At 44.0% G+C, this 23,091-nt stretch overlaps 1 protein-coding gene across 4 annotated transcripts in view; it reads right to left on the bottom strand.

Annotated features, from left to right (window-relative positions):
• Positions 1 to 262: 262 nt before the first annotated feature.
• The window catches only part of CHCHD6 (coiled-coil-helix-coiled-coil-helix domain containing 6), a 183,542-nt gene continuing 160,713 nt past the window's right edge, over positions 263 to 23,091 (bottom strand). For all 4 annotated transcript variants that reach the window (XM_006120208.5, XM_089781217.1, XM_089781216.1 and 1 more), the window contains one exon: positions 263 to 833. In XM_006120208.5, the coding sequence (XP_006120270.2) occupies positions 810 to 833 (24 nt within the window). In that variant the 3' untranslated portion in view covers positions 263 to 809. The remainder of the gene's footprint in view (positions 834 to 23,091) is intronic.

Below are 23,091 nucleotides of genomic sequence, written 5' to 3'. Positions count from 1 at the left end.
TTTGCTGCATGATTCACCACAGCTAGCTCCCCTTTTGGCCAAGCCTTTGTCTCCTTCCATTTTAATAAAAGCCAAAGAAATTCAGCCCCTGGCCTGAAAAAAATAAGCAGATTTTTAATTTACAAGCTGTGAATGGAACTGTTCCTATCCCTATTCTTGATGCTCACTGGGAATTGACAGATTTTTGCTGCTGGCTGGGGCTGGAGGGAAAGTAAGGAGCAATTCTCAAACTCACAGAGCTGAAAGCATCTCATGGACACAGTGACCATTAAACAGTTTATTGTTCTCAGGAGGGAGCCTTGGAAGGGAAGGAATGTGTTTGCTAGTATTAACCACAAGAGCATGGTAGGAACAGTTAATCCTAACAAGCAGGTCAGGGTTGCTTCTCCAAATACTTCAGATGCTTTTCACTGGAGCACAAGGACAAAGGCAACAGTGCTTGAAACACAGATTGGGTAAGTTAAACCAAAACTAGTACGAAGTTTACTGGACCTCGGGTCACATGGACTGCTGAGTTATGTGCCATGCGTTGGGTATTTGTGTTCATAAGCTTCTTTTCACAATGAACGAACACAAAAGGTGAAGCACATTTGGCAGAACGATGCTGCCCCTCAAGCCCTCCCTTGGCCCCAAACTCCAAAAACATCCAGCAAGACCAGTACATGCAGGCATTTAGAAGAGAAACTGTGTCATTTTCTTGGACTGCTACGGACAAAAGGCACCAATTTTGATCAGCACAAATCCAGAATGATGCTGGGCTTCCAAGGGCCTCTGGGTCCTGTGCTCTGTTCTTTGGTGGCTGCCGGAGTTTATTCATAGTTAACCAACAGATCCTGGGAAAGAAGAAGACAAAGGGAAGATCTGGCTGGTTAGTTGTTCAACTGCTGGCACTGAACAGTTTGTTTGTGAGATGAATGAGTAACATGAGTGACGAGATATTGTTCACACCCAGACAGGAGGAACAGCACCCTTCAGGAGATGATTAAGTATTATTGGCTGCAAAGCAAAGCAAGATGTAGGGAGAATGGGAATTGTAGAATAGGTCACTGAAACAGCCAAATGGCAGAGACAGAACATTTCAAAATGTGCAACCGGCCCCTCACCTCTGTCCACCCTGTCCCACCCAGAACCAACATGATCCCACCCCAATTTACAGGTCTGGAACATTTGACGAGGAAGAAATTAAAACCCCAAAGCTCCATTTGCTTCTTGAAGAGCTTTGAATTAACATTCTGTATCTACACAGGGTAGCTCACAGCAGCAGAGATCTTCTCACTGCGGGAAAGGTTTCCTCTCAGACTCTAGCAAAGTCAAAGCTGGTTTGAAGAGGATGAACACTCCTAGTTCCAAACAGTTCACTTGCTCCAAGATTGCTTCTGGTCCATTGCCTCTACATGTTGTGAAACAACAGACCTGAGTTTCTGTTCAGGCCAGGGAGGGTTTCTTTCTGGTTCTCACCTGAAACCTCCTCAGCCCCTGTACCACGCAGCTTCTGGGAGTTAGTAGCAAAAAATCCCAATCCAAGCTAAAGAATGTTAAACCCTCTTTTTTGGTGTGGGGCTTACTCAAACTAAGGCTGCTTGCTGGGAGCTAGCATCCCCTACAACAGGGATGGCCAACCTAAACCTGAGAAGGAGCCAGAATTCACCAATGCACATTGCCAAAGAGCAACAGTTCTAAGTCACCAGCCCTGATTGTCTCCCCACCACCACTCAGCACATCCTGCCCACTGGCAGGTCCACCAGTCAGCGCCTCCTTCTCCCTTTCCTCCTGCCCACTGGGATCAGCTCTTTCTCAGTGGGAGACACTGGAGGGGGGGGAAGCATGGATGTGACAGGCTCAGTGGAGAAGGTAGGAAGTAGCAGGATCCTAGGGGGAAAAGGTGAAGGGGGACAGCGCCTAGGGCAGAGCTGGAGGTTGAACAGTGAGCACCCTCCGGCCCAGTGGAAAGTTGGCACCTGTAGCTCCAGCCCTGGATTTGGTACCTAGGTAAGGAGCCGCATATTAACTTCTGAAGAGCCGCATGTGGCTCTGGAGCCACAGGTTAGCCACCCCTGCCCTACAATCTCTGCCAGGCTGACCCCATCTCCTCTTCTGACAGTGGAGGGGAACAAAAGGCAACATCTCTTTGCCAGACTCCTCTCTGATGACAAGTAAGAGGAGAGATACTCTGTGGCCTGATCTGACATCTTTCTGGGATCTTGGGTCCCACAAATGGTAAGGCTGACCTTGGGGACAAATGAAAGCAGCCCCAGGATCAAACAGGAAGCACAAGCTCTGGTGAGGGACAAGGAAAAAAACCTAGTCCAATGGAAGGATATAAGAATGGGGATTTAAGTACTACAGTGAGAAACAGCAGGTCTCTGCCATTAGATTCAAGAGTCAATGTTCTCTACATCAATTGTGGAAACAGATTATTTTTTCCTGCAAGTACCTGGTAGCATCTTGGCCTCTTGTTATAAGTGCCAAACTGACTCACACAGACCAGGATGACAATACAATCCTTGTTCCTGCCTTTTGATGGGCCTTGGCCCTGACCTTAGCCTGATTACCCAAGTTATCTTACAACCTGCCCCATAGACTAGAAACAGCAAGTTCACAAGTGAGGGCTCGCAACTGAGAATGAACACTAAGGCCGGCACTGAAAATCTCTGTTCTAGTAATCAATAGCCAGAGTGATGATCCTCTCATCATGGTTTGTGGGCAGGCGGGAAGAGGGGCAAGTACCAGATCAGCTATGGGCAACAGTGCACCACCTTGGCAGTGTTCAGCCTGGTGCTGTATTCACTCTCTAGGTTCAGCAGGACTTGGAGCACTTTGCTCGGTCCCAATGAAGCTGAATCTTACCAATCAATCTGTACACCCTCTCCACCTGACACTTGGACCAGTACACACATGCTTAAAAGGGAGAAACACTTTATTCTCCTTCCAGAGGGTCTGACATGAGAGGGATAGAGAAGGAAGAAATGGAGGATCCCACAGACCACAGTCAGTCCCACCAAAGTTTGAGGGACTTTGTTTTTTAATCTGATTGACACAAACCTTCCTAATACTCAGATAAATCTTTTGTGCTTTGTCCTCAGAGGAATCATTTAGGCTTCTTTGAACTCTTTCTGCTCTTTGCACTCCATGTCCTGCTAATGGTAAGAGAAGACAGAAAACTTGAGGGTCTAATTCAAGACTGTTTTGGGATATGGTGGCTGCAGCACTTGCCACAAGTCCCCTTCTTTACTCCTTCCTTTCTCATAACTGTAAGTTCAAAGAAAATGGCTGCCCTGCAATGACCTCCTCACTCCCTTCCTGTGGGCCACAGCAGACCTGACACCAAGTGAAGGTTACTTTCCTCATTGGACATCAAAGTCAGAGCAAGCGTTTGCACTTTTAAATCAGTATCAAAACCTTAAGGGCAAGCTGTTTCTTTCCTAGAAAAAGATGCCAGTACTGCCAACGATCTATATACACCGGGTGCCTTCAGTAATTTATAATCCAGGCTCCTGGCGTCTGCTCATATAGTGGGTAGCTGGCTTCCCTGTTCAGCAGCAGCAGCATCCTACCTGCCATACAGTCAGCAAACTGACTTTCTAGATAACAAAAAGTGTGTTGAGGGAACCAGTTATGATGTTGGTTGTCTGCCCTCCTGGGTTAAAGCAGGGCTCCATTTCGCAGGGCATATTTAGTCATATTTAAAGGACCTTGCAAAAACCAGCTACAGAAAAGAGGATGACTGACTCAGGGATGTTGAGGTCTCACACAACACTCCAGAGGTTCAAGCTGGACTTGAGCTCTATCCCCCTCCCTGCTTGGCTGTCTTTGTCTTAGGAGAAGCTACTTTTCCTGCAAGCACACACTCAAAAAAGGGAGTCCTTACAGGAATGATAGCACTGTGCCAGATATTGTTCATAGAAAGCTGCTACTATCACTCCAGCAGTAATCTAATAGGCTTACGTCCACTGACTGTGGTTATTGCCAGGGCAATTATTCAGTCCCTACCTCCTGTGCATACTCAGTATGATTCCATCCCTAGCATTAATGAGCAGGAGGGGGTTGGCAGGGATGTGAGGATAAAGAGAAACATTATATGCCAAATTATCTAGTCAAAGCTTATCAGGAAATCATCAGTATTACTTGACCAGCTCTAATTTCCCAAGTAATTTTTCTGATCATTAGTAAGTTAAAGTTTTACATTAAGCAATACATTTTAAAAATGGCATAATGCAATAAGCAAAGCAGCAACACATTTCATGGTAAAATAATTCATTATACAGTATTCATTTTGTAATTTTTTTAGTTAAGTGTCAAGGAATGCGGCATTCTTTAATTGAGCCACTAATGCATGAACTTACCCTTCAATTATATTTAAAAAATTTTTAAAAGACTTTTTCTCCTTATGGATTGTAATATCTATCAATTATTTTCATTGGTTTTAGTTGCTGAGAGAAAGACAATTAGCCAGTATCTTCTGAATAAAATCAGATCTGCTCAACCCCAAACTATCTACGCATCTCTACAGATGTGTCAACCTAAAGGTTAACAAGTGTTCCTATTGCTAAAATATCAGGATACATCTCTTTTTTGCGGGGGAGGGGGTCAAATTAAACAAAACTTGTCTTATAAGCATTGGACCCCAAAGCTGGCAGGGTGCCAACCAGAGCAGCAGACCTGCTTCATGCCATGCAGTCCGCATCAAAGAAAGTTTTGGTGAACAAAGGCTGCAGTTGGCTAGCACTATCAATCAACTTAGGTTGCTCCCAATGGAGGCCTGATACAATTAAATCTAAAATCAACATGCTCTGGATGGAGTGACTAATTAATTTTTGCCCTCCTAAGAGGCTATGTTGTGCTGATGAAGGTTATGGGACTGGCACTGCTTGGAAACTGAAGTATTCTCAGCACATAGCTGACTGGATACACGGAAGCCTCTCTCAGCCATGGCTACTTCACTGGTTAGCACAGAGACTAAGACCCAACTCTTATAACATTTTCCAAACCAGCATAGACTGGTGCTATCATGTCTCCAGTAGTGGCCAGTGACTGATGCTTTAGAGGGTCATTGAAACCCTTTTATGTACATATTTTGGATCATTTTACACAGAAACCAAAAAACATAGTCTAGCGTATGATCTGGCTAATGTATATACCATTGGTCCTTTTGGATGGAATCAACTTAGTGTCACAAACCCTATAGGGATGAAGAGTTAATGATGCTGGGGGCCTGTGATTTTGGTGCCAGAGATCTAAATTCTAGTCTCCTGGCCACTGTAAAGCTATAATCAGTCACAATGTGCTGCATAGCAAAAGTCAGGGGAAGAGTTGGGAGGAGGTCTAATTTGTTATAATATCATATATGCATACACTTACGTTGCAAGTAGAAATTGTCTCACTTATCACAAGTTATCCAATCAAACTGCTAGGTGCTTACTTCCCACATCCCCAGAGTGTGCCATTCAAGGAGTTCACAGGTTTCAGTAGATGAACCAGACAAGTCCCTCACATGGCATACACATGTCATCCCTGAACAGATCCAAGGGCGGGCTCAAAGCCAGTCCACGTCAGCTAGCAAACAAGAGCTGATCCTGTGTGATGGCTGTTAGGTGGCCCACAATAAACTAAATTAGAGGCCTTAGCACAAAGCATCCTCACAATAAGCTACAACAACTGGCATTAAACTGGTCTCTCTGTTATATTTTCAGCAGCGAAGCCAGGGAACTAATGGGCATGAGACCATACTCCCTGGTAACTTGGAGAAATAAGGGTGAGGAATATTGGCAGGGGGAGGGGAAATCTTTCCATGCTGTTTCCCATGATGTACATGATCAGTGGACTAAGGAATTTGGGCTCTAGGGCTGCCAGTCTAAACCCATGTATTACATATATGTCTTTCACAAACACAAGAATACAAGGAAATTCATCAAAACTGCAGCTATAGCAGGGAGGAGAATTTGTCCACTCCAGATGGCATCTCCAGCTTTGCTGGTCTCTACCTCCCCTCTCCCGATGTGCAGCAATCTGAGCTACTAACCCATCATTCTTCACCACTGTGAAGCTTTGCAATGAAACAGCAAAGCCTAACAGCACTGAAAATCAGCTAGCTGCTATGCTAGGATGCCAGTCTGTCACCTCATAGCAGCTGCATGGAAGCCAGCTACTCTACATCTCTCGTTCCATCAAGGGGGACAAGAAAGGGTCAAACTCTTCAAACATTTCAGCTCAAGATATTTTGTTCTTTCCAAGTCTGTGTTTAAGATGTGGGGAGTCTGGTCTCTCCCCTACTCACCATGATATCAACACTGGGGGCCAGGTAAACCCAGCAACAAGATTTTTGAGTGCTGCTCTATTAGCTTCTTCCTTTTATTCTCTGCCCTGATTGGCACCTACAGCCAGTTCGGTCACCAGATAAGAGGATGTGGGCCAGTACAGAGGTGGAGAGAGGAAACTCTGCCCCATCAAGAGTAGGGATGTTAGCGAGTAGTCGACTACCTGACATGCATAAGCTTATCAGGTAGTCGATTGGAGTATCAACTATTCGCTCCCCTCCTGCTACCTGTATGAGAGGCAGCAAGGGGGGAGAAACAGGTGCCAGTCCTTGGGGGATTCTACACCTCTGCATTTTAAATGTCGTAAGAGCCCAGCATTTTCAGCATTCAGGTTCCGTGGCAACAGGATCAGGATTGCCAGCCACAAGCCAAACTGTTTAGGATCTCCCTTCCGTCCTGAATCCCTCCCCAGAAGCATGGTGGAGAAAAATGGGGAAGCGGATGTTTTCTGCTTCTACCCAAGAGGTGTAGCTGTAACCTCACACCACAAAGCAGCCTATCCTCTCTTTGGAAAAGCTTTCATTCAAATTATTATGAATCTCTTTTGTGAATCTGCCAAGAGAGCTCCCCTAAGGTACTGAGTTCAAAACAGCTACCAGTGGACCTCCTTGAGCAGGGTGTAATCACCTGACTGCAGTGCAGAACATTAATTCCTCATTGCACTTGTGCTGCTGGCTGCTTTGTCTTTAGCACTCCTGTAGAGCTCTCCCTCGACAGAGATCTTTGCAAATATCTGTTTTGTTCCTAGCATCTTGTAAAGGTGGGAAAGTCTTATCCTCATTTTACAGAGGGTAGACCAGCTCAGAAATGTGAAGTAACTTGTTTAAGGCCATGCAGTGGGAATCAGTGGCTAAGCTGAAATTGTAACTCTGGGGTTCATGGCTCCCTGTCCTCTGCTCATATTCTTCTCCACAGCAGCTTCAATACTGGTGCATGTGTCATCTGCCTTTAGCGAGCATGACTGCAGAAATATTTTTCACTTTTAACTTGGAAGGGTCCTCCAAGAAAACACAGAAAACACTTCTGGTCCCAAGATGGGTATTCAAGGCCTTTTTACTAGCTAAGGCATTTGCTCCTGGGCTATTAACATCTTAAACTATTCTAAGAGGCATTTACGTCACTTTGTTTTGATGTATGCTGCAGGTATTTTTCAGTTATGTGCAATTTGTGTTGTTGCATTCAGTGTATGGCCTATTACAAGGAGCATATGTGCTGACAAACGGATCAAAGCACTTTTATGCCATACCATTACTGCACAAAAATAAAGCAGCTTGATACCGCCTCTGAATCTAGTGTCCTTCAGAATAACACACAGTCCAAGGGGAGGTCTGTTTCCTTAATCCAAACTTTGCAACAAGGAGGGGACACAAGGGGGTAAGCACCAAGAAAAATAATTATTTCAATAAACAATCCACAGAGTTCTGCTTCCTCATCCCCTACTTTGTTTACTGTTTCCAGTAACTTTGCAGACACAGAGGAGGATCAGAAATAACTAGCTTCTGGCTTACTTCAGTCTTGGCTATAGATCTCAGAAGCCTGCCTGATGGCAGAATGGAAAGCCTCCAAAAAGGTACCAGGTGTATTGAGGGGGAATCACAGAGAGCACATCAGCATGGAAGCCCCCACTTGGTTTCTACAGCCTTATGGGAGGAAAGGAAAGGAAAGGAAAGGAAAGGAACCAGATCTTCTCTAGTTATTTATTTTATTTTCTGCTTAACTCGAAAGATGAGATGCAATGTTTGCTTTGCTCTGCCACTCCTCCTCCTGTCGTCTGTGTATGACGAAGATGGAGTAATTCACTAGCTCCACTAATCTCTAGTTGTTCTGAGACTCACCTGTTTGTTCATGCATTATAACATATTGATTTCCATGAGAATCACTCTGATTCTAATACTTTCTAGCCCAGAAAAAGCCTTCATCCTTACACTTGCTTTACAGGAAATGTTTTCCCATTAGCTGAGAGTTTCTGCAATTCCAGGAATGGTGTACATAGACTCACTTCATTTGGGGTCCATTCTGCTAACAGGTCGGCAGCCCCAAAATATTACTGCAAGGAATGCACAGCTTTTTTTATTTTGGACATGATCTGGAAAACACTGGGGATGAGAAGAACAAACATAAGACCGCAAAGGGTCTCTCTGGGGAGAATGATTGCTAGTTGATTGCAATAAATACTGAGGGTGTTTTTTGTTAAATTAATGTTCATTGTATTTAATCTTGTTTTCCCCATTAGGAAAGCTCAGCAGGCTAGAGTGATGTTCCTTGTGGCTGGCATGCAGGCTATACCCACGCCTTGGAGGATACGCAAAAGGAGAAAAAAAGATTAGAACAATTTGCAAACTCCCCTTTGCTCTACCCGTCATTAAATGATTTGGGAACAGAGTACATTTGACCCTTATTAAAATATTTAGTTTTCAATACAGACTACCTGAGGGAATCTTTCACGGCTATATTAATCCTGCTGTTCTGATGCTGGTACCTGCTCAGAGCTTGGCTGCTGCATCTCCCCGTTACTCCAGTCCTGAATAGGGATTTTACATCCCTATTCATCAGTTAACCAGTTAAATATTAGGTTAATCTAATGTTTACCTGTTAACCAACTAAGCAGGGTCTCACTGCTCCAGCCCCTTAGCCTTCAGGGCTCCTGCACCCACTATTGTAGGGGGGAGGTCATAGGATTTGCCACCCTCATTTCTAGGCTGCGAGGGAGGCTCCAGAAGATGGAGGTGGGTCTGAGTTTTCCCGGGAGAGCAGCTGTGCAGGGGACAGACAAGTGTTGTCTCTCCCGAGCTCAGCTGGAGGGATTGGATTTCACAGGGAAGGGCTTAGTTTGCAGCAAATGACACATTTTTCACAGACATGAAATCGGTAGGGCCCTACTTATATGAAGCACACTCTGCTATTCTAGTCCTGGGCCCCACACAGAGGTCTATCACTACACCTCAATCTTGTCCTGAAACTTCACCTACTATTCTTATGCTGATTGCTGGCCTCTCCCCTGCTATGCCAATGCCACTCCTTGCAATAACAGTCTTGAATGTCTTCAGCCAAAATTGTCATCTCTTGCTGAATTCTGTCAGTCACTAATGTTTTGTAATATGAAAAAATATCAGCTATTATAAAAGGCTCACACAAATCTCATTTGCCTTGTAATTTAACCCACATCTGAAGCCAGCCCTTCTAAAATAAAATGCTGGTACATCTGTTTAGAATACCACTTAGTTCTATTGAATGCACCAATATCTGCACTACCACCTTTTAAAGAAGCATGATGTTCCCTCTCGTCTCTGCAGGATAGACTCTTGGATTACAGAGGCAGCCTCACAACACACAGCTAAAAGGGCAGGGGCGACTTATGATGATTGTCTTATTTGTTCCATAAAGTACCTAGTTCACTTTTAGACTCTGTATGTAACAACAACAATCCAGACTAGGCAATTACCTGGATCTCCCATATGGCAGCACAAAACACTACTAATCAGAACCCAGGTCCAGGGCTGGGACTTGCAGTTTATTGCATATTTTTGTTTAGACACTCTCCAAGTGTTAATGCTACATCTTACTGGAGGAAAGGGACACACAATTGCCGTGAAATGGGAGCTGGATTTCTAGTGGTATGAAATAGCTCCACGACAGTTGGTCAAGATTGCTTCAAAATTCATTTCCCGTTAGAATGGTGACCTCTCTCTTCACAACCAGACACAGTGATTCTGCTTTGGATGAAGATAATTACATCCCACTATACACATTAGAAGGTACAAACAGAACAATGCACTTTATAGGAACAGAGAAAAGAACTGAGAGGGAAAGGACAGAATACTAGCTAGTTCTCTCCTGGAATGACTCCGTGCACTCTAAGCCTGTAGTTCAGAGCTCAGGAGGGATAAAGGAATCCAGTAGATACCTGATGTTTTCTATAGCAGAATAATTACAACATGTGCAAATTCAACCCTAGTTTTATGTGGGATTAAGAGAATCGTTGCCAGTACTTATTACTAAGACCCTGGATAACTGCAGCCAAGGGAGCAATAGTCCCTCTTCTGGAGCCAAAAGGAATAGAAAATCACTCCAGTGATGCAACATAAAACTTTAGTCCTACAAACTGTAACCCAAAAGCATTAGTGAAGTCAGGCCAAAGGGTGGCAATATTGTTGCTACTGCAGAAGGCTTCTGTGGCCACAGGCGCTTTTAGCCACTGTTGTGTTTTACCTTGCTCAAAGCAGATCTCAATTAAACAATATATATAACTTGGGTTCCCACCATTGCTACAACCAGTTGAATTGAACAATGGGAGCAATAGCAAGACATTAAAAGAAAGAGAAAAAAATACATGTACAGACAAGTCCAAAAAAACCTTTGTGAACCAGTTTTGTAACCTCTCTATGCTGCCATTTCCCCATATCAAAAATGGGGATAATATTTACCTGTCTCACAGGGGGTTGAGTGTGACAGGGTGGGCCGGGATATATATTTTATTGAACCAGCTTCTGTTGAAGAAGGAGACACGCTTTCGAGGAGGGCTGGGAAAGAAGCTGTCAGTGGGCCAGACCTGGCCTGCCTAGCCCTTTCATCTGGCCTGCCGCAGTTCCCAGCCCCGCCCCCTCAGGTGATGCCTGGGAGCCACTGGCGAAGCGCAAGCCTTTTCACTTGTTTCTATTTAAAGGGCTTGTACCTTCCAGGTGGCTGCCAGGCCACCCATTTGGGGGAGGGAGGAAGTGTTGCAAACCCTTTCAATTGCTTCTATTTAAAGGGCTTGTGCCTTCCAGACAACTGCTAAGGCATGAGCCCTTTAAATAGCAGAAGTTGAAAGGGCTTGCAGCTCCCAGCCCTGCTGCTAACATGTTGCCTGGGAGCCACCAGGGAGGCGCGAGCCCTTCCAACTGCTGCTATTTAAAGGCTCTGCCTCTTCTGCAGCACCCCTTGATCACTTTGGAAATTTTTCAAGTAGCCCCTCCCCTTAAAAAGTTATTACCCACCTACATAGAGCTCTTTTTTGGGACTGGGAAGGTAATCAGAGTATCTCATCTAACTATAAGGTGAAACAAATTGTTAAGCATAAAGAAAAGCTGCAAGAGACCATTCAAGATGACATAGTCAGTTAACATCTCTGCAGTTGTAGAAAAAAGGAAGATTAGTGGATTACAGGTTGTTTTAATAAAATACAAAACTAGTCTCTGTACTAAGTCAATTGCTTTCGGGTAAGTTACAAATATTAGGTCCCATCCTCATCTTTTGAAAATGTGCAGGTTTCTTATGAGGACAAGAACTAAGAGATCAGACAGTAATTGTTTTGTGAAAAATATTCGCTCTTAGGTGGTAAGGCAGAATCAGTAAAAGAATTCTTCGAGTTCACCATATTGGTTTGGTATCAGGGTCTGTGGTGGGCAGATGCTCAGTCTCTAGGAGCATACAAATAATTTCAGCTCCAGTGAGGAAGTCCTTGATAAACTGAAGATGTTGGGGTGTTGTGCCTGTGGTCTACCTCAAAGAATCCTTTCGCAACAAAGCTGACACCATGAGGAGGGGGGCAATAGATGCATTGGGCCCCTGGTCAAGGTGGGGGAGGAGTGGCTCTGTGCCCCTGGAAGTAGTGGGACCTCAGGCAGAAGGGGCAGGGCTGAAGGCTAGCCTCCCTCAGTGTCTTCTGGAGAACACCACGCAGAGCTCTGGTAGCAATGCTTTTACCTCTTTTGTCGGAAGTCCTGGACACCATCCACAACAATCACGTCCCACCGATAATCATACGAGAAAAGAGTAATATGATGGGTCAGGCTCGACAGACACTCTTGATGATTAAATTGTGAGGTTTAGTTAAAAAAATACAAAAAATAAAATTAAAAACCCAGACTGAAATGCTTAACCAACATCATACCCTGACCATTAGCCCCTGAAACCCAACCACCAGTTAACCAAATCTGCAGACAAAGCAGGTGCTGTCACAGTCCTCAACCATGATTAGTATGTCAGCACAGCCAAGGACTCAAAAGATGATCCTGCATCACAGTTTACCCAAGAATTTAAGAATATCATCAAATTCTTCCCCAACTCCAAGAGAAACCCTTGATCCTCATTCCCCCCAAGAACTCACTCCAGGGACCTGCCACATGTTTCCCAGATCATACCTAGCCATAGAAATCCTACTGAAGGAACATCAGGGTTCATAGAAACCAGGCTCAAACCATTCACCATGCAAAAGGCCAGTTTTCTCCAAGACAACTTACTTTTTCTAGAAACAGAAGATTAACAACCATCCTCAGAACACCATTCTTGCCTCCATGGATGTCATCCCCCTTTCACAGAGCTGCATTTCCGTCTCTGTACAGCAAGACAGGGCTGGAGGGGAGGAGCTGGGGGGTTCGACTCTTTTCCCTGCTGGGAGGGACAGCATGAACAGGAGCATGCTGGCATCTCTTCTGGGGGCTGTAGAGCACTCCCAGGCCAGTTCTGCTGTAGACAGAGACACAGCTATGTGGAAGGGCAGGATGCAGGGCTGGGGGCTGTACAGATGTGCCAGAGAGGAGGCATGGAGCAGCCAGCTCCTCTGGTGTCATTCCGGCACACCTGTTCATATTCAACATAAATACCTTGCTGATATGGCATACTGGAGTGTACTGGATTACATCCCTATTTATCGCCTACCACCCCTCATTAACTCAGATGAGGTATCATCAAACAATTACAACTTGCATAACTCATACTTGATGGGGACTGCAATCTGAAAGAAATCCTCCCCAAACTCATCTTCTGGCCCTCAAACAATCCTCCAAGCTCATCCAGCTCATCAACAGAAACAAGCTCCCCACAGACCACGGCACATCAACTCAAAGCAACACCAGACTCTGCCACAACAGATGCAAAGCCTGATGACATATTTCCTCTACTATGACAAACAATATTGCCCTAACACACTTTTCATGATCCATTGGTTCTACACATGTCTATCACAATACATGGTGCACCTCACCCAGTGCATCAAAAGAACAAAACAACTATATAGGAAGAAACTAAACAATTACTCTGCTCTGAAATGAACACTCAGAAACTGATAAGACACAAACCATCTCCTCACCCATGGGTAAACATTTTCACAAAACAATCACTCTGTATCTGACCTCTCAGTCCTTACCCTCAAAGGAAACCTGCATAATACTTTCAAAAGATGAACCTGAGAGTCTAAATTCATATATTTGCTACGCATGGACTAAGGCCATGTCCACGCGTAGAAATTTACAGAGGCACAGCTGTGCTGCTGTCTGAGTGCTTGCATAGCCTGCTGAGAGGACAGAGTTCTCCTATCCACAGCCGTCTTGTCCATAGGACGAATTGTGGCAGCCTCCCCAGGCCCAGCGTTGGCATCCCCAACCGTACTGTAGACAGGAAGGACCTCGGGGATTTTGGGGCCTGACATGGGATGGAAGCAGGGGTTGCCCCCCCCCCATACTCACCACATGGGCCCAGTAGCCTGCTTCGCTCCACTCTGCTTTGCTGAGCTGCCCTCTCCTGGCCCGCTGTGCTCAGCTTCTCAGTGGTGGCAGGATGCAGAGTGCTCTGTCCCCAGCTCACTCCACTTCCTACTGCCGCAGAAAAGTGGGGCACAGCAGGATGGAATGGTAAGGCAAAGTAGAGCAGCTCCTGCCACTCACATAGTGCGTGGGGGGCAAATCCTGATGCCGCTGCGCCAGACCCCCTGTAATCCACTGAGCCACAGTGGGGGCGGATCTTGGGGAAGGGGTGGAGCAGAGGTGGGGCAGAATCTGAGGCAAGGGGGTGGTTGCCCTGGGCCCTGCATCCCCGTTGATATGGCCCTGCTTCTATCAATTTAATAAAATCAGCTCAGTGAGTGGCATTAGCTATGTTAGTGGAAAAGAATTTCCCACTGGCATAGTGCTGTGCACAGCACTTATGCCAGCAAAACTTATTTCACTCAGGGGTGTGTTTTAAACACCACTGAATGAGAAAAGTTTTGTCAACATAAGTACTAATGTAGACACAACCTCAACAGACACACTGGTTTTATGTCTCATTACAACCATCTGTAACCCAAGCAAAATACAGGACTATGTAGCACTTTAAAGACTAACAAGATGGTTTATTAGACGATGAGCTCTCGTGGGCCAGACCCACTTCCTCAGATCAAATAGTGGAAGAAAATAGTCACAACCATATATACCAAAGGATACAATTAAAAAAAAACACACATAATTGTATCCTTTGGTATATATGGTTGTGACTATTTTCTTCCACTATTTGATCTGAGGAAGTAGGTCTGGCCCACGAAAGCTCATCGTCTAATAAACCATCTTGTTAGTCTTTAAAGTGCTACATAGTCCTATATTTTGCTTCAGCTACACCAGACTAACACGGCTACATTTCTATCACTATTCTATCTGTAACCCACTTACTCTCCCTTTTTCTGTACCTGCAGAGATATTAATTGCCCTCTTCATCTTGAATAGTTTCTTGCAAGATGTTGTCTGCTTATACTTAATTTGTTTCACCTTGCATTTAGCTGTGACATTCTGCTTACCTTTCCCAGATCTGAAGAGGAGCTCAGCATAGTTTGAAAGCCTGTCACTTTCTCCAGCAGAAGTTGTTCTAATACAATATATTACCTCATCCACTTAGTTTCTCTCATATTCTGGGATGAACATGGCTACAGCACTACAAATCACAGGGAGTTGAGAGATTAAAGAAAATAGTTGGAATGCAGTTAAAATCTCTTGGATTAAAGGGATTATAAAGGTACAAAAATATGGTACAAAACAGTATAAATCAAGACACCAGTAAACTGCATCTCTGCAAGAATTAGAAGCAACCTAGACAATGATTTGTGCAGGCTTCTAGGGAAAGGAAGCAGGAGAACTGAGATTGACACCAAGATATCAGAAGAGTATTGGCTTTGAAGCCTGTAGTTAGGACATATGAATTCAGAATGTCACACTGCTACTTAATAATCCACTTCATCCCAAAGAAACAAACAAAAATGGGCACAGCTAGATGCAAGAAACAGAGAAGGCATAAGAGCCAGATATGCAGAAGTTCATTTCAGGACCAGTTTACCCTTGGATCCCTCTGGATTTCAAATTCATGAGTTTATATATCCAATGTTCCAAGATAATTCACTATAGAGTCTATATAGGGATTACTTTATCATGTTCAGAACCACTGACAACTGAGACAAAGCTCCTTTAAATAAATTGTTTTCCTGCCTTATCAAATGCTTCATTTGATTGATTTGACGGAGTGATAACTAAAAACAAGGGAACACACTCTGGACAGACAAGAATTTTAGATTCTTCATTGCCTTTCCATCTGATAATTCAAACCCTCAGCTCTCAGTTCACTCACTACTCTTCCCAGAAAATTAAATTCCATAGTGCATTAGTGCACCAGGCAATTCTGAGGCAGTCCAACTTTGATGTCATTAGGAATCCATATTAATCTGAAATCAAGTCCACTAAGTCTGGCATAATTTCCTCTGAAGCAAAGTCATTGTGATAAAAAGAAAACACCTCTACATTTGCTCTGTACCAGCTTCTCTCCCCCATATCCTTAATCCCTCAAGCTCTAAATTGTATCCATTGGCTGAAAGATCGAGGAAGACAGCATGCCATTCTGTTTTGAGGTAGTCAGTGCTGCTCCTTAATCACCCATAAGGGGTACTCAGAAGCCATTCTTCCTTCCGACTTCTATTCCATTCACCCTCCCCTTTGTGTTCACAGTTCCATGTCTAGTTATTGGGCACATTACTAATCAGAGCCTCCTGCTTTCCTTTTCAAAATATCACATTTACCTTGTGAATTTCAGTGCTCATGAAAGTGGAGACAAGTTAAACACCACCCAGATCCATATACGATGTGAGCAGAGTTTATGTAAAGCTAAGTCTACTCTGGCTGGGACGTTACAGCACTGTAGCTGTTTGGCTCAGGAGTGCAAAAGAAACCCCCCCCCCCCCGTGCACCAATTTACAGCACTGCAAAGCGCTAGTGTGAGCGCTATTAGCTAAACCCCTCATGGAGATGGTTTACAGCATAATGCTGGGAGAGCTCCCTCCCAACACTCGTGCCGTGGCCACACTTTCAAGTGCCGCCGCAGCTGAGCTTTCAACTTTTAAATGTAGCAAAAGCCGAAGTTTCACTACCACCCAACTCTGGCACCAGGTCTCAGTCCTGACCAATAGGATCGTCATCTGCTACAACCTATTCCAGTACTCTCCTTATCAAAGACTGAAATCCTTGCCCATCTATGCAGTGGTTCTTTGATTAATAGAAAGTAAGGGTATTTAGAGGCAAGAAAGCATGTGCAGCAGTCAGGATCCCTGAGTTCTACGCCCAGCCCTCTATAAACTTCACCGAATGTCTCTGGGCAAGTCACTCTCTGCCTCAGTTCCCCTTTCTGTAAAACAAGAATAGTGCTACTTAAATGCACAGTGGTCCTTCAAGGGTCCAAATGCATTTATTATTTGCCAACAGAAGATTCTAAGGAAGTACAGACTGGACCTCCCTGGTCCGGCACCCTCAGGACCTGACAGATATACCAGGGGAGCTTGGGGGTGTGTGGATGTGCTAGCTTCCCTGCTGAGCTCCTCTACCCCTGGCTCTGCTGGTTCCAGCAGCCCTGCAAGCTCCACTGCTCTGCTGGGCTCCAGTAGCCCCACCAATTTTGCTACTTTGAGGGCTCCAGCAGCCCTGCCAATTTTGCTGCCCCATGAGCTCCGTTGCCCTGCTGACCCCCTCTGCTCCCTAGCTACCTCTGCAGTTGGGGCTCTCTGGTCCAGCAACATCCATCAAAGTGTCTCAGACCACAGAGGTTCAATCTGTACAAATTCATACCACTAAATTCTCTTGGGGTTCATTTCCACAGCAAGACTTGAACTCAGGCTTCAGAAAGGAAAATAATGCATTAATTTGATCTCCTACTCAGCCCCCCTTTGTCTTGCTTTAAAAGACTCCTGCCAAGTACGGTGTATTTTGAGTTCCACTCCAGCTCAGGGATAATATTTTTACACCTGGTGTAAGGCTAACATGCTTCCACTCCTGCCTCATACACTGAGCACACACATGCAAGCAGGAACGACTTCCCTTGATATCCCTCTTCCATGCCTAATTCTATTTTTGCTCAGTGATATTGTGAAATTCTACCCAGAAGTATTATGAGCTCGACTGGCTTTATTTGTTTAACGGTTCCCATTTTCATTAAGCTGTTGCCATTCAGCAGCCAGTAATTTTATTTCTATGATAGCTGTATTCATCTCGTGCTTACGGGTGTTACTGTCGCTTTCTTTCCCCTTGCAGAGGACGTCAGCAGAGAAGACAGCAATGGGGCAGAGGCAGGGCTGCACTCACAAATCTATTTGCAATAATCATAGAATCATAGAATCATAGAATAATAGGACTGGAAGGGACCTCGAGAGGTCCAGCCCCCCGCCCTCAAGGCAGGACCAAGTCTACACCATCCCTGACATGTCTATCTAACCTGTTTTAAATATCTCCAGAGAGGGAGATTCCACCACCTCCCTTGGCAATTTATTCCAATATTTGACCATGACAGTTAGGAATTTTTTCCTAATGTCCAATCTAAACCTCCCCTGCTGCACTCCTTGTCCTGTCCTCAGAAACCAAGAGGAACAAATTTCTCCTTCCTCCTTGTGACACCCTTTTAGAATTTGAAAACCGCTATCATGTCCCCCCTTAATAAGAAGTGTAATCTTTTCTACCTAGTTTTATAAGACAACTACTAATGACTTAATGTTTGGCATCAGAAGAAATAATCCAAGGATGAATTATTTTACACAGAGATAAACTGAAATATACAAACATAAGGGCTGGGAATGAAATGCCCTCCAAGCAGGACTGACAACTTCAGATTAGTGCTGTCGCACGTCAACACTGAAACTTACCTATAAAGCTACGTAGGCATTTACCAAGAATGCCTAGAGACCTGATCAGATCACAATGGAAGAGAAGTCTCATGGTTTCAGCCACACCAAGCCTCGACTGATGTGCTTCTGCAGAAATGCAATAGTCAAGGAGATGGATGTAACAAGCATTTCTTCTATGAACAAATTGACAAACTAGTCTGCATCTGAAAATTAAACTGTCTACTTCCAACCCACACCTCCTGGGTGGAAGCTCTGTCAGTCATTCACCAAACCCAATCATTTCACTTCTTTATATTTGCTGACTGATCCTGTCTTTCTACTGGGTCATGAAGCCAGGAAACATGGCAACTTAGGTTTCTCAGGTGGTACATAACGAAGACATAGCACCTATGGCAGGAATGACATGACCCCATGGGATCACTGATGTGCACAACATAAAAGCCTCAGATCACAGAAAGCTAAGAATTAAAGGATTAAAGACAAAGTGAGGTGCCTGGCCACGCACGCTCATGCAGATACCCAGCCATGAAACCAATAGCAGACTTATCCAGCCACCACCTCAGATACAGACAGATGCTTTTATTCCTTAACACTGTCGCAAAATGAATTTGTATAACTGACCATATTTATCCAACACACAATACTACTAACAATAATCACATAAGCTGTACTATGACTCTGAATGCAGCACCAACAAGTGAAGGGAGAGCAGCAATGATGTTTCTCCACCTACTGCTTCCTGCTATCCAAGTCAGATCAAAGCAAGCCCATTTCCAAGATTAAATACTTAAAGCAGTATGTCTCCAGATCAGGGGTGGGCAATACAGGCAGTCTCTGACTACAAACGGGTTACGTTCCGAATACCTGGTCGTAACTCGATTTGGTCATAAGTCGGAAATACCCTTAAAACGTGCTGCCTGCGTTGTTCAAAAAACTTGACGTACATGGTTCTCAACTCGAAAATATTATAATGGTGGCCCCAGTGCGCCCTGGAAGAGGTGGGGCTTCAGACAGAAGGGGCAGAGCCAGGACACTTCCATGCTTCCCCACCCCAGTCCCTGATTGGTCTGTGGGTGGGGGAGCACATGAAATCTTTGCCCCTGCTCCCCACCAGAGAGAACCACCAGCTGTTCTGAACAGCTGGCAGTTCCCTCTAGGCACCCATGCCCCTGGCAGTGGGAGGAAACTTCACGTGCTGCCCTCCTGCCCCCAGTTCAATTAGAGTCTGGGGGCAGGGGGAGCACATGAAGCCTGCCCCCATCCTACAAGGGAGCACTACACTTAGAGTCACCCGCCAGCTCCTTGAGGATGGGGTCAGGGCGGGAGATTTCACAGCTCCCCTCGCCCCCAAGCCCTGATTGGTCTGGTTTCAGGGGGAGCGCAAAGTCTCTTGCTCCCTACCCTCCTGCACACAGCACTTAAGAGTCAAACGCCAGGGCTGACTAAGCACCACGAGCTCCCTCATCCCTAGGCCTTGATTGGCCTGGGGTGAGGGAGCGACAGGACCTCCACAGGCCAAATCAACCCACTTGGTGGGCTGAATCCAGCCCACAGAGGCCCTTTTGTTCACCCCTGTTCCAGATTTTCTCTCCTGCTCAGTTTGGAATGTGACATCTCCCATAGGGTTGCCAGATTATTTCAAAAAAATATCGGATACACTTGATCTCAGATTGGGGCATGTGGGCTACAGTAAACAAAATGTCTTGTGAGCCACACACAGAACCTCATGGGCTGCATATGGCCCTTAGGCCATACGTTGCCCAGCTTTGCATTAGGGCGGCATAAATTATTTCCCCTTTCCATAGCTGCAAACTTCTAAAACCAGTTACTTAGAGTAGAGACCTGCTGCCATCTAAACCCATCTTTTACAAACAGGAACTGAGGTGGGATATTTGACTAGAACAGTTTAAAATGCATAAGAGACTGGAAAAAGAAAGCAACATTTTATAAATGGGCTACGCGGGTGTCTTGTGGGCACAGCTCAGGCCGAGGGTATTTTAATTTTTGATGAATGGTGCTGGTTGTGTCTTGTAATTTCTCTCACTGCAGAGCATGTCTGTTTGTGATAGATACCAACACAGCTGCTTGGGTGTCCTTTATCTGCAGAAAAGTATTGTCTGTTTGGAACCAACTCATCCCGAAACAACAGCCCCTGAGGGGAGAGAGAGGAGAGGAATGAGGGAGCTGTCAACTGGGAATACATCAATGCTTCTGATGTAAAGGCCCTGGCAAGGAACAGGCATCATGCTTAGTTTCAGCCATATCCTTTCCTCATTTTTCCCAAAACATTCTTTACCTGTAGCACCCACACATCCTCTTTCCACAAGGCCTAAACATCTAAACAAATTATTTAATATTTGCACCATGATAGCAGAAGGCTGCACAATCAGTACTGAGATCATGGGCTTGTTCAAATGCATAGGAACACAGGGTTAGCAACTTGAGTATCTTATAATCCAAGACAAACAACATTACAGAGCAGAGACAGGAAAAGAGGCACACAATTAAGATTTACATGTCTTTTTTGTTCGTGCAGACTGTACATATCCCTATTTAGCTTTCATTAACTGGCCAATTTCATATCGGCAAAACAAACCATCTAAAATAGTTTGCTTTCCTGTAGAGCCTTTCAGAAGATGATCTCAAAGAACATACAAATATTGGGTGAGGTTCATAAACCCCTGTGATATATGTTATAATTAAAACAGACAGGCAAACTGACTTTTTAGTTTAAAGGCTGAAAAAAGTAAACATTGGTTCAATTTGAACTGAAACTGGATTTTTTTTGTAAAAAAAACCACAAAGATTTAATTTTCTCTCAAAAAATATTTTGACAACTTTTTATCCCCAATTTTTGTTTCATTTTGAGGCAGGAGGTTAGGTTCATTTTCTTTTATTTTGGGGAAGCTGGTTACTTATATATTTTTAAATTAGCTAAATTTCTAAGGAAAACAGTTTTGAAGCAAAAAGTTGAAACATTTCATTTCAGAATGGTGAAAATGAATAATTTCATTTCAAAATGGTCTGCTTTGATTTAGAAAAAATGCCATTTTTTTTTGTCAGACTAAACTATTGGTCAAATTTGACCCAAATTCATAAATAGCTTTGCAGTGCTTTTCAGATAATTTTTTCAGTGAAATTATTCATCAAAAAATGTCACCCAGCTCCAGTAATAACCTGACATTTCAGATGAGAAAATGGGCTTGTTCAAATGCATAGGAACACAGGGCTTGTTCAAATGCATAGGCACAGATTAAGTAATTTGTCCATGAAAACATACTGAGTCAGAGAAAGATCCTGGAACAAAGCTCCTTGGATTCTGGCTCCCTGCTCTAACCAGTACTTTACACTTCCTCACTGAGTTAGGAACAAAACACTGGAGAGTCTTAGGGCTCAATTCTTACTGGAACCTTATCACACTTTCTTCCCCAAGAAGAGTAAGAAACTTGAACATGTTATTTTTTAGAAAAGGAAAACTACAGTAATTACAGCTAGGGAAGAAGATATACTTATTAAAACTTTTTTTGCCATAATTATGAATGTTGTCTGCACAGTGTAAAAGCAGGCTCTTTTCTGGCCAGGCCTCGTGCGCATAGCCTTCCTAGCCCAAGATTACCTTCCCCTCAAACCAAAAATCCTGCACTATGTGACTTAAGATCAGTAAAAAGCAGGAGTAAAAAATCAGGCAGGTAAGGGTCATGCAAAGTTCACACAAGCCAAGAGCCATCTCACCCCCTCCCCATCCCCCTCAGTCCTGTCACTAGGCAGAGAGAATCTATTAAGCCTATCACAGCGAAGCGCGGGAAAGCTCTTGCTCTCTATAAAACAACTACCCCTCCTGCATCCAGTTGAGGGTTCCTGAAAATTTGGAAGGCAGAACACGAGCCAGGTTCTGAGAGCTCATCACCCGAGGGTCCCCTCCCGCTACCGAATCAACCAAATCTTCTGCAGAGCATAACAAATAACGAATATGCTGTTGTCTTTGTTGTCCCTTGTATGTCTGATACGTGTGAGTATTGCTGTGTAAAGTTAGTTAGAGGTTTGTTAAATAATAGTTTTAGGAGTAAGTTAGTTAGAAGTTTGTTAAATAGTACTGTTAAGAGTTTAGATAGATGTTAGACCTTATGAGTGAAATTAATGTAAATATAACTGTTAAAAATCCCTGGGTTGTTATTGATAATTACTGGGACTTGGAAAAACCTCAGGGTATCTTCCTCTATTGCACTGCAATTTGTTTACTGTTCCTGTTAATAATTATTTGGCACCCACACCTGTAAAAAGCTGTTAAATAGAAGTTATAGTTAAAAGCATTTTAATAAAAGTTAAAAGATATTCAGTACAAGGTTGCCAGTTTCTGCACCTCCCCGGGGCTGGCCACATTCCCAAACCTTCCACTTTACATGACACACAAACAGCCATGTACAGATACTTCTTTTTCAATCTAGGAAATGCAGCTGCCACAAACTCATGGAAAAGCTAGGACTTTCAAAAGTGTTTAAAAAGAGCTATGCGGTTTTAAAGTACACCTTGTTATAGTAATCAAGATTTGCTAAGCCACTACTAAATTAAGTAAAATTAACTATTGTTAACTTAAAAAAAGACGTTTTTAAATAGTTAACACATAGTATTGAAAGTTTAAATCTTCCCTGTGCCTCTAGATCAGCATTATACCATCAAGATGGCAGCTTTCCTTTCAATTTTACTATATTTAAGACAATTCCCAATGTGGGCAATTTGCTCTTGTCATAAGTTCTCAGATTTCTGTTAACACTGGGAATTTTCCTTTAAAATGCATAAAATTTGCAAACATGTTTCCACACACGTTCTGACAACGTAGTAACTCCAAGTGTCAGTGAAGAGAGAAGTAACCTTCGATCTGAAGTAAGTTGATGGCCT

The sequence above is a fragment of the Pelodiscus sinensis genome, chromosome 11 (genome assembly GCF_052426305.1).
Source record: "Pelodiscus sinensis isolate ZL-2025 chromosome 11, ASM5242630v1, whole genome shotgun sequence".
Classification (NCBI taxonomy): domain Eukaryota; kingdom Metazoa; phylum Chordata; order Testudines; family Trionychidae; genus Pelodiscus; species Pelodiscus sinensis.
The sequence above is the reverse complement of the archived record's forward strand: the minus strand, read 5'-3'. Positions and strand labels throughout refer to the sequence as shown.